General features: G+C 43.1%; 1 protein-coding gene across 1 annotated transcript in view; it reads right to left on the bottom strand.

Annotated features, from left to right (window-relative positions):
* The window catches only part of ZNF292 (zinc finger protein 292), a 107,432-nt gene that overhangs the window by 47,239 nt on the left and 47,437 nt on the right, over positions 1–12,756 (bottom strand). The window contains exons 2-3 of the mRNA XM_006263179.4: positions 2,412–2,566; positions 981–1,059 (exon numbers count right to left, since the gene is read on the bottom strand). Of these exons, the coding sequence (XP_006263241.1) occupies positions 981–1,059; positions 2,412–2,566 (234 nt within the window). The remainder of the gene's footprint in view (positions 1–980; positions 1,060–2,411; positions 2,567–12,756) is intronic.

Raw genomic sequence — 12,756 nt, 5'->3', positions numbered from 1 at the left:
GTTCTCTAGAGTGGTAGACCTGCATAATGCTTGTAGGCAAACTAATGTTTCACTAATACTCAAAGTGTGCTTTGGCTTATGATGTGGCAGTGCATATAACTCTGAAAGCAAAAGAGGAAGTATTATCAAGAAGACTTTCCTACATGACCCAAAACTTTCCTGGGGTTCACTATTAGTTTTTTATTGCTCATTTCTTTTGGTAACAAAGTCTACTCCAATCTTTCTCCCCAAACTTAACTACTTTATGCTTCAGAACTTGAGAATACAATGAAGACCCTCAGATTCAAGATACTCATGTCAGGGCATGTTAAATGTGAAGTCAATTTTCCTACTTCTTCTTTCTCTCAGGCTGAAGGCCCTATTTCTCTCAGTCCAAACAACCATTATATCTAATAAGTCTGGGTTGGGGCTAATTTCAGCACCTCTCTTCAGAGCAGATGGCTCATACTTTCCTATTAAAGTCTTTCATAAAGCCTGACAAACCTGTAACATTCACTGGTGTTTTCACTGTCCTAGCTAAATACAGAGCAGTATTTACAGGACAGTGAGGACTTGATTCTATTCTCAATGACAGAGTGGAAAATGATCATACTTAGGTACTTTGATTCATAACAGGTGGAAAAGAATTTGGCTCAAAAGAAATAGTGAAATATGAATTCGATGTTACATAATTTCATTTTTAGTATTTTGTTACAAATAACTGGTAAATAAATTATTTTTTTTATAACTTTAGTATCCATTAAAAGCATCTTTCAAGATACTTGGGATCAGACTTTAGTTTTGTTTTCATCTTAGCCAAATATTATTCAGCCAAGCTAGTATCTGAATTAATATATAATTTAACTGAAGGAAGCAGAAAGTTTAATCTAACTCTTGCAACAAAATATCCCGAAGCTTCCAAAGCATCTCTTAAAGGCTGCTGATTCAACATTTCCCTTCATATTCATCTTATTCATATAAAAAAACCCAAAAATTCTCACCCGTACAAACGCCTGAAAATTTTCCCATTTATTTTCTGGTAAGTCAAGAGGCAGACACAGTAAAAGTTCCACACAGCTTCTGGAAAGTAAATGGGATATTACTTCACATAACTTTGATGAGTATAAATTTTAAAATCTCAAACCAACTTTGTCATTATAATATTTTTTTAAAAATAAGTCATTAGATTTTAAATGGAATAAGAGATATGTGCAAATACATAGTTCAACTGTACCTTTAAGTGCATACAAAAAATGAAAAGGGGAAGCTATCCAAGCCTCTGAGTTTCCTTGCCACAAATCACAAACTGCCTGCAAACATTAACCTCCTCTAACCTCCACATACATAAAAAGCAGATTTCCCGCCTCTGTAGGAGTCCAACCCTGCATCAGTACATGGAGATCCACAGCCTCAGGCTCTCTCAGGAAAGGGATGGTAGCTTGTTCCACAGCAAAATAACCTTCAGAGAGAAAATTCTATCCCCAGGGGTAGGGGCGGAGCTGGACCAGTTCCACAGAGTCCCCCTGCCAGCCTGGGCTCTGCCCTGGACCCTCGCCAGCCCTGGCACCGGGGCACTGATGCAGGCCCTGCGCTACCAATGCAGGCCCCACGCTCCTGCCCAGCTACCACTGCTCTTCTGCCCACCTGCTCGATGCCCCTTCCACCCAGCACTCCAACGGCACGTGGTTTCCGGCTGCATGGCTGGGACCGTAGAATGCAACAGGAGCCAGTGCAGCCTGGCCCCCACAGTTCCTGTGTGCAGTCTTGGCTATGCAGCCAGGAACCGCGGGAGCCGGGGTGGGCTGGCTCCTGCTGTTCCAGCCATGAAGTCAGGAACCGCATGGTGCTGGAACCATCCCATCCCGGTCAGCACCACGCGGTTCCTGGCTGTGTGGCTGGAACTACACAGCACAGCAGGAGCCAGCCAGGAACCAAGTGGTGCCGGCCAGGCTGGGCTGGCTCCTGCTCCTCCAGCAGTTCCCCTCTCCACCCTGCACCGTTCATTCTCACCTGAGTTTCCACTCTCAGACAGAGGGAGGACAGGGGAACAACCCCACTGTCACCAGGCCAAAAGCTTCTGCTAGGCAGAAGCTTCTGGTTGGGGACTGGGGGTGGGGCGCGGTGGGGTGGGGCGGGGCTGGACAGTCCTTGCTGCTGCCAATACTGCTGGCAGTGCCTCATCAGCTTTTAGACAGGCAACCACCCGCAGGTAATAATTTTCTAAATTTTAAAGGGGCCCCATGGGCTGGATAGAATGGCCTGGTGGGCCAGATTCTGTCTATGAGCCATAGTTTGCCCATCCCTGATTTAGAACATTATGGATAAATATCAACTCTTAAATTCAATCTAAAAACTAACAGGTATCAAGTGAAAATTGCTTAAAATGTATATTATCTACATATAACGTGCAATTCACTGAAAAACATACTCACAGTGATAAGCGTTCAAGCACAAAGGCTACTTTTTCACACTCAGAGGTAAGATAAGGTCGTGCTTTAACATAACTTTGGATAGCCACTCTGTATACCTCCAACAATGGCAGAGGATCTTCAGATGTCTTCCACTTTTCTGCATATTCTAAGAGTGTCTGTATAACAGGAAGAACAAAAAAAATTATCACCAAATAAGTTCAAAATAAGTTTAGATAGACAATTATACACTTTCTACCAAGTATGGTATCCTCTTCAGTTTACTCATCTGCTTGTTCATCCTATGAAGCATGGTTCCCCAAACTTGGCAGTTTAAAAAAATTGCTCTTATTAACATGAAACACAAACCATTTCTCCCCATTTAGCCTAGTCTGTGTCTGTTTCTTTCTAAATCTGTAGAAAAGTGCTTTGTAACACTTTTAAGAGACTTTTCCAACTATACAGTTGGTCCAAAAAGGATATCACAAAAACACCTTGTTCCCAATTTAAAAAAATACTTTTTAAAGCTTTCAGCAAAATCTGCTTCCTAAAAAATGCTTCTGGAACTCAAAATCATTCTTTTTAGAAAAAACTAAAACTGACACCACTGCATCCCACCACTCACCCAATATATCAGATATCGCTCAGAAAAAAAATACTGAAGTTGACATTTAGATGCCTAAAGTTAAACAGCTTATTTCTGAATGTATACTAAAGTTTTGTTTTCAAAGCTGCAGAGTTCTGGGTCTGAAAGTTAACTTAGACTAAGCCTAAAAGTAGAAATGCATGGCTAAGTCAGCTGGGCTTTTGTGTCTTATTTTTATGAGTATGTTTTCTTTTCTGCCAGTCTATGCTATCAGTGCTTTCGTTTAAATGATCCATACTGAAAGTAAAATGGATATAACATGTATTATAAAATAAGATCATGCATAGACTAGATAACAATAGCTAAGAACTCAAATATTTTACACTTAAAAGTCCATTGCAGCTATGCATATATCCAAGACTGCAGAGACTAACAGAAGAAATATAAACTATCCTATACATCGACCCTTGCCTTGTCCACCCTGAGATTGTTTGGCTATGTAATTGACCAGTTTCTATGCTAGGACTAATGAACTCTGGTGTGTCTGGGGGAACTGCACATGGCACAGGCCATTTGCTGTGCGACTAGCCCCTCTGGGATTACCTTCCCTGGATGAACAGTGGTCACAGCATAAGCAGCCCGAAATGGCTCTGGACTGTGGCCGTGGCTCATGGCCTACCCCCTCCCCATGTAGGTGGAGATATGCTGAGACTTCAGGATCTCTGCTATCTGAGCTGCAGCAGTGGTATGAGACCCTCCCCATACTGTGTGGCAGCAGCAGTGCACAAATCATGCCCTACCCCCTGGCTGTGGTGGATGTGCAAACCCATGGCCCCTTCCCATCATGTGGCAATGGAAGAGGCAGCCACTAGGATGCTTACGGCACGTGCTGGCCCCTTGGGAGCTGTCAGTTGGACAATCCCATGGTACAGGACTAGGCTCAGTATTTTTAGAATGCAATTTGTCATTTTTCTGCAGCTAGGTGACCAAACTTTTGTTGCATACACTCTTATAAGAATTGCCTATTACTGTTTTTGGTGCTCTGGTTTTCTACAAAAAGGGGAAATGTATTGAACTATACTGTTATCATTTGCATCCACTATGCATATTCACGATATTTATTAGCATGGAATACAGTAACCGAATGACAGAGCAGACTATAAGCAACTTACAGGCAACCTATAAACAACGGCACTTAAGGATGAGGCTACAATGACCACTTCAGATTTGATATCCATTGTGAAGCATTGTCAATAGCCTAGTGCAGGTCTTCAGTGCAACCATTAAAATGATAAATAGAATGCTCCTCTCTGACGTGTGCTAGAGTTTGGATTTTGCCACACTTGCACTTGGGGTCTTTAATAAAATTACATATATACAGTAGGTAATTATATCTACCTTGTTCAGTATGAACCCTGATCACCATTGTCTAGCTTTGCTTTGGTAAAGCAAAGCTAGGGGGTTTAGATGTGGGGTCTGTGATCAGTGATAAGCAATTTTTTAAATAGGTCAGTTGTATTCCATTGCTGGGTTCATTTCTCCTTGATGTCAAAATTTTCATGTTTTTCTACACTACAAAACGGCCTTCTAGACTTAAGTCTTGGCCCAGGAGGGGGGGTGCGAGGGGTGGGGGGGAGGGTACATTAAGTGCCTCAAAAATTGGTAGGGAATTAAATGTGTTTTTTTGCAGACGTAAAGTAGCCTGTTAACGTGGAAGATCAGGAGGAAGAAAATGAGATAGAACAGACAACCAGGGAACAGGAATGTACCTGCAAGCACCTGTTATGGGGCCATCACCAGGGAGGACTATACTTCGGTTGCTCGGGGCTGCAGGGGGGCAGTCAAGAAGGCCTAGGCGGAGATGGAACTGGGACTAGCTACCCGGATCAAGGACAACAAAAAGTCCTTTTTTAAATACATAGTGGGTAAAAAGAAGGTACTGGGTAACGTGGGGCCTCTGCAGGACACGCTGGGAAATCTAGTCGTCGCACCAGACAGCAAAGCTAACCTATTTAATGATTTCTTTGCCTCCATTTTTCTGAGCAGGGACTGGGTCACCCCCCACTTCCCCCCCACCAGGACCCCCGTAGGCCCCAGGGGAGGCACACCCAGGCCTAGGGTCAGTGAGGACCTAGTTAGGGAACTTCTGGAGGGACTGAACATATTTAAATCAGCAGGTCCTGACGATCTCCACCCCAGAGTGCTGAGGGAATTAGCAGAGGTCATTGCGGGACCCCTGGCACGGCTTTATGAGCACTCGTGGTGCTCTGGTGTGGTGCCAGAGGACTGGAAAAGGGCCAATGTGGTTCCCATTTTCAAAAAAGGGAGGAAGGAGGACCCAGGAAACTATAGGCCAGTCAGTCTTACCTTGGTCCTAGGTAAGCTTTTAGAGAGAGTTATCCTGGCGTATGTCTGCGAGGGGCCACCAGGGGCGATTATGCTTAGGGGCAACCAACATGGGTTCATTAGAGGCAGGTCTTGTCAGACCAACATGGTGGTCTTCTATGACCAGGTCACAAAATCCTTAGATGCAGGGGTAGCAGTGGACGTAGTCTTTCTGGACTTTAGGAAGGCCTTCGACACTGTCTCTCACCCCATTCTCATTAAAAAACTAGGGTACTGGGGCATCAACACCTGCACAGTCAAATGGGTCACTAGTTGGCTGGAGGGCCGCACCCAGAGAGTGGTGGTGGACAGGTCATTTTCGACCTGGAGGGATGTGGGCAGTGGGGTTCTGCAGGGCTCAGTCCTGGGGCCTGCACTGTTCAACATCTTCATCAGCAACTTGGATGAGGGGGTAAAAAGTACCCTGTTCAAATTCGCAGACAACACTAAGATGTGGGGAGAAGCAGGCACGCCAGAAGGGAGGAATAGGCTGCAATCGGACATAGACAGGTTACAGGGGTGGGCGGATGAGAACAGGATGGGTTTCAACACTGACAAGTGCAAGGTGCTGCACCTGGGGGGGAAGAACCAGCAGCATACCTACAGACTGGGGAACTCCCTTCTCATCAATGCAGAGGCAGAAAAGGATCTTGGAGTCATTACTGATGCCAAAATGAACATGGGCCAACAGTATGGGGACGTGGTCAGGAAGGCCAACTGTACCCTGTCATGCAGCCACAGATGCATCTCAAGCAGGTCCAAGGAAGTGATCCTCCCCCTCTATGCGACACTGGTCAGGCCGAAGTTAGAGTACTACATCCAGTTCTGGGTGCCGCACTTCAGAAGGGATGTGGACAACATGGAGAAGGTCCAAAAGAGGGCCACCTGCATGATCAGGGGGCAGCAGGGCAGGCTCTACAAGGAGAGGTTAAGGGACCTGAACCTGTTCAGCCTCCACAAGAGAAGGTGGAGGGGGGGGATCTAGTGGCCGTTTACAAACTAGTCAGGGGGACCAGCAGGCATTGGGGGAATCCCTCTTCCCCCGAGGACTACCAGGAGTGACAAGAAATAACGGTTACAAGCTGGCAGAGGGTAGATTTAGGCTAGATATCAGGAGGCGCTACTTCACCGTCAGGGTGGCTAGGAGCTGGAACCAACTTCTAAGAGAAGTGGTGCTGGCTCCTACCCTGGGGGTCTTTAAAAGGAGGCTGGATGAACACCTCCCCGGGGTCGTTTGACCCCAGTACTCCTTCCTGCCATTGCAGGGGGCCGGACTTGATGTGCTCAGGTCCCTTCCGACCCTACCAACTATGAAACCATGTTATAAGTCCCATTGTTTCACTGAGAGCCAATCAGGCTGGTTTGAGTGCTCCCGCCCCAAACTGGGGCACAATACTCAGCCACTGAATAAATGAGTGCCAGTGGCGATGTTCTAAGAGCTTCTGCATCATTTCCTCAACTCATACTAGCCAGTTTTGAGATTATATTGTGATGTGAGGCAAGTATGTTCTTAGTTATTTGTAAATGATGCCTATAGGCAAGACTGTGGTCAAAGGGGACTCTTAAATATTTGTGGTTGGGTTCACAGTTGACTGGTTTTCTACAAAAGCGGATTCATAGTCAGGTGTTTAACCTGGACATTAGTGAGATTACAAAAAACAAACTGTTTTGCCAGGGTTGGGCTTCAAATAACATTTATTAAAATGGTACAATATATGAAAAAATAGCATGTGGTCATGTAAACATATTATTTAATCCATATACACAAGACTGCATGGGAAACCATAACGCTGATATCTTAACTGCCATGTGCTTGACCCTTCAACCTAAAAGAATGCTCTTTTAACGGGTGTGTGTGCGTGTGCACAATGCCTTACTTCAAGAAAAAACATTTAAAAAATGTTTTATTGCACATGCTGGCTGCAGGGGGTGACTGATGGGAAGCTCAAGGTCAGTTTTTCCCAACACTCAGACATGGGGGCTCCTGCTGCCTGTAGTCCCTGCCACCCAAGGGTGGTGGATCTGGGGATTTATGGATGGATCTCATGTCTTTCTTCCCCCATGAGGATTTAGGGGAGTTCCTGTGGCATGTGGCGACACTCTTAAAAGAAGTAAAGGAACTAAGCCTATATTGTAGGAGCCAAGCTTCGTTCTCTGTCCTACCCATAGGTACTTGAAAGAAGTATGGGAAGATGCTCGACTCCTCACACTCGTAGGAGTTCAGTGCAATGTATTTTTACTTGGGGTCTGCAATGTTAGCCTGCTCTAGGAGGATTCAGTGATTTTGGCAGACTCCCAGGAACTTTGAGAAATGGTGACTTCTTCATACATTATAACACAGCCACATCTGGATCGAATTCCACATGACAAAGAAAAGGGACCTGCTATAGGAAAGTGAATTATTATAGATTCTCATGTAAAAGGTCACAAAAATTCTTGTAAGGCAAAGAATTATCCCTAAACACAGCAGTTCTTATGTAAAAGGTCACAAATAAGAATTGTTGTGACCTTTCACATGAGAACTGCTGTGTTTAAGGATAATTCTTCATACCAATCCCTTAATTACAGGCCAAACTTGTACCAACCACTGTGTTTAGGGATAATGCTTCGCCTTAAATTCTTGTAAGGCAAAGAATTATCCCTTAACACAGTGGTTGGTACAAGTATGGCCTATAATTAAGGGATTGGCACAAAAACATGCAGGACTTTATTTATCAATCACACAATTTTTAAAAGCATATTTAGATGTGTTTAATGGCTTTCTCTCCAGAGAAATTAAAATAAAATTACAATTTGAATATACCAAGGTTTGTCTATTCAACCAGTTTTAATTAAACCACCAAAATTTCAGCCTTAGAAAGCAGACTGGTTTAGTCCATTTCCCTGCTAAACCAGAATATTGCAACATAGTTATGCACTTAATTTTAAAATAAAGACATTTAATGTCTTAAATTTCTATCATTAAACCATTCTGCACAAAAAGTGTACTCATAATATGTAACCTAAGCTAAATATCAAGGAATCTTTTTTTACAGTTGGATTTTTTTTTATGTTGTGGAATAGCATGTCAAGGGAAGTGGCAGAATATTTTGAAATGCTAGATCTTCATTTAAAAAATTAACTGGACGTTCTGGCTTTCACGTTGATGAGATTTTTTCTTGTAATAAGTTACACTGACAGGTATAATGAAAGATACTAATTTGTGTTGTTCAACAGTAAAACAGTTCCGGAATTCTAAAGCCCTTTATGTAGTTCACACTATAACTATTAGCTAATAGTCTCCCTATTTGAAGTTGACCAGAACTGAGGAGTGTAACATATTTTGTAAGCACCATTTTAAAGAATTATGTGGACTAAAACACCCCTGGGGCCCAGGGAAGAGATCCCAGGCATCTCCCCCAGATTGCTTAAGCTGAGTCTGTCCAATTTGTGGCCTCTAGGCCATGTGTGGTGCATGAGGGGTCAATTTGCAGCACCTGGGGTAGTTGTTCCCCCGCTGCTTTAGCATCAGCAGGCCCCCCCCCTTTGCTTTTGGCCCTCGCCCCTGGGGTAGCAATGGCATAGCACCACAGTCCCAGACCCACAGCCTGGAGAGCTAGGGAGTGGGCTATGGGTCTGCCTGTACGCATACCACAGAGCAGAGGGAGTACCCATGTACAACATGGGTACAACCCAGCATGGAGGAGATGGGTGTCTGTGCATGGCATGACAGAGAAAAGAGGGGAAATGGCATCTGTGCGTGACAATGCAGGAGGGTGGTGTGCCTGCTCCAGGGATACTTGGCCCACACAGCTTGTGGCCCTGGCCTGCTTACAAGTTGGACATCCTTGATGTAAGCATTTTCATTCAAGAGACGCAGGACAAAATACTCAAAGTAGTGATGTTGTGAACAGGGAACCAAAGCAAGGGCTCTCCTCTACCATGGGAATACTCTCATCACTGGCCTATAAATTCATCCTCTCTCTAACATGCTCTCATTCTGGTTTTATGAAACTCACATTCTTGGCTACATGATAGCACAGGTTCAGCAGAAGAGGTGGAGAGTATCTCCCTCTCAACCTAGTCCATAAAGAGAGAGGACACTCTTCTGGGAGGTGGGAGATACAGGTTTGACCCTTGTTCCCATACATTCTTGAGAATACTCCAACCATGAAGTTATTACATAAAGGGTGACCACCCCCCCCACCCCACCCCACCCCCTCCTGCAGTCATCATTTTTAAAAATGGCTGTGAACGCTGTGGTGTGTGCTAAATCCAAGGCTGTCACTACACTTGGATTATGTACTTTGTCAGTATGCTTGGAGCATGCCTAGATCAGGCTCTTCAAGAGCGCACAGATACTTAATTTGCAAATCTTAACACACCCAAAAGTAGTCACACTCAAGTATTGGGGTTTTGTCAACAGGACAAAAAAGCTGCACCATACAGAGATGCACCAAAACCACCATCATGTGTGTTAGCTGCTTTAGGGTGCACTCTAGCTGGGTTAGGACACTGCTACATGCAAATTAATTAGTTGTACCGATATTTTACCCATTTGAAAAAGCTTAGTTAAACTTCATTTAGCCAACAACTCATCCATTCAGAAGGTATTTGCTATTTTAGTGTGGACAAAACTTTAACTAAAGCTACAACTAATCTACTCGACAGGATACTGTTATGGTTCTAACTGACACACTGAAACAATTTTTTCACCTTATAAAAGGAAACAACCATTTTAAAGTTTGCTAACATGCAGTAGGCAGGAAAGTAAATGACCTTAAAGCAATTTAACAGTTTGGGAGATCTGTGTGGAATATGATGAGCTACATTAAACTACTCCACCTGCTTCATGCCACTGACCATACGAATTAATAACTGTATTCGTTTAAATTTTTAGATTCAGGTTTCTTAATCCCAGTGAAAAATCTGTTAAGAATGGGCCTTAATACTCTTGCACAGATATTTTCTACAGTTGCTATTCTCGTGAGTTGTGTTCTTAGGAAAGCACTACATTAAGAGAAAATCAGAAAGGAAAAAAGCAGAATGGAACAGAGGGATCAATGGAAAAGATGATATGGAGTGAACACAAATTCAGTAAGAGGAGACAGATATTACAATGACAGCAACATCCATTCTTGTGTATGAATGCAGTCTATGGTGACCACTGTACTTCCATCAGTTTAATCAAAGGCCATATTTCAATACACTTTAAAAGATGACAAAATGACAGGCACTGTGATGGGGGAACAGCAATATATGCACTGCATCTTTTACAAGGTTTTTGACACTGGGACCAGATGCATAACTAATGGCATGACTGTACTCCAAGAGCAAACATAAATTGGGGGGGGGGAAGATGGGACCTATCCTGGGTCCTGTGCTGCTCAATACCTTCATTAATGATTTGGAGAATAAAGACTTGAGTGCACACTCAGGATATTTCAAAATGACACCAAGATGAGGTAAAGTGCAAATACTGGAGGGGAGGATTAAGACTAAGAATGACCTTGATAAACTTGACAAATAATATTAAAATTAATCAAATGAAATTCATTAAGGACAAGTAAAGAGCTCTGCATTTACAAAAGAACAACTACATGCAGAAACAGACTGGGGCATCTACATGTGCCATTAAGGTGATGTGATAAGCTCTGATGCCAGAGCTTATCATGGTGCCTTAATGGCATGTGTAGATGCTCAACCTGCTGCAGTCCAGGGTGCATGGGCAGACACTGCCTGGGACCACACCAGTTTGAGCCAAGGAAGAGCAGCCCTGAGCTCATGGGTGGAAGAAGAGCACAAGAGTGCCCCAGAGTGCAGAGCCCTGTGGCTAGATGGCAGGCAGGTGTGTGGCTCCCTGCTGCCTGGGCACAATATTTGCCCAGATAAGCGTTTACACATGCATTTAGGCACAATTATTTTCACTGTCGTAAGATACTAACTACTGTCCCTGACAGTACTATGTTATGGTGGTGAAAATTAGTTTGCTGCAGTCTAATACCATTGCACATGTAGAGACTGTGATGATTTACAGTGCAGCAAATTAGTCCACTGTGCAGTTAAATGCATGTGATGATGCAGATGCATTCACTGTAGAATAACTGACTAGGTTAGGGGTTGGCAACATATTGCTGCAGGCTGAATCTAGTGCACATAGCAAGGAGGCTTTGTCTACATCCTTACTGGGACTAAGTGGTAAGGTGGCTCCAGCTCATTTCTCCAAAACCAGAGATGTGGGATGGAAAATTTTTCCAGCGCTTTATTTTTCTGTGGGAAATTTTCCATTTCTAAAAATTCATTCTTCCATAAAAATTATCAGTAACAATGAATGGATGCCAATACAATATTAGGTAGGCTTGGCAGTTTCAAAGTTGTAATTATTGTTTTTCAGGTGATTACCCATAGGAAGCGTGAGAGAGTACATATATGTTTTATTGATTTGTAAACAGGAGGATAAATACACTCACATAATAACCCAAACCAAAAAATTAAGTTATGAATTCACCTCATTGGCTGTGCAGGTCAAATGAAAACCAAAGCTAAAATTCTTATTTCATCTCAGACTGCAAGTGAAAGCAAAACCCAAACCCAAACTGTGACTAATTTTTGTTTCACTTTCAGTTCAGCAAACACACAGCAGTGTCTCATTTCTTTTCTTGAGCTGGAGAAGTTAGAAATGTTTGCATAAGGTCTGTTAGTTTTTTAGTGCTTTTGCTTTGAAGTAGTCATAATCATGCCTAATCAGAAAAAAAGCCAGTGTGGCATCATTATTGTGAAGTTCAAGCCACTGAAGGAAGGAAAAGTTGGTAGATGTAAATATTGCAGGCAAGAGTATGCTAACACAACAAGAATGAATAAACATTTAACAAAATATAGAAACTGTCCTGAAAGAGTACAAGCCATATACAGAAAGCTAATACAACCAAAGTGGTGGAACAACATCTGAGAAAAGTCTACTTCAGGAATCCTATGCAAGTAAACAACTTAATGTTAAACAACACACAGTATAGATTAGCATCTATATTGTTTTAAACGTTATCATTTTAAAAGTTAATGCAACTCTGGAATATTATTTATTGAAAAATGTATATCCTGCTTTTCTGTTTGCACTAAGCACCCAAAGTGGCTTAGGGTTAACAATATGTTTTGAAAAAAATTACATAATAAATAGTTAAATATTTCAACCCAGCAGAGTGAGCTTAGTCCTCTGGCCAATGGCAGAGGCCACCCTTTGGCTCTGCAGTACCAGGGCAACTGAGCAGCAAGTTGAACATCAGAGTGTTCTTTCTGGCAGGGAGGGGGGAAGCAAGCTCCCTGGTGCTTCTCCTTCTCCTGATGGATGAGGTCAGACTAGAATAGGCTAAAATAAAAAATATTTCCCCCCTTTTGTTGCAGAAACTTGGTAGCTCAAGTGAA

The sequence above is a fragment of the Alligator mississippiensis genome, chromosome 1, assembly GCF_030867095.1.
Source record: "Alligator mississippiensis isolate rAllMis1 chromosome 1, rAllMis1, whole genome shotgun sequence".
NCBI lineage: Eukaryota > Metazoa > Chordata > Crocodylia > Alligatoridae > Alligator > Alligator mississippiensis.
This window is presented reverse-complemented; position numbering and strand designations above follow the sequence as displayed.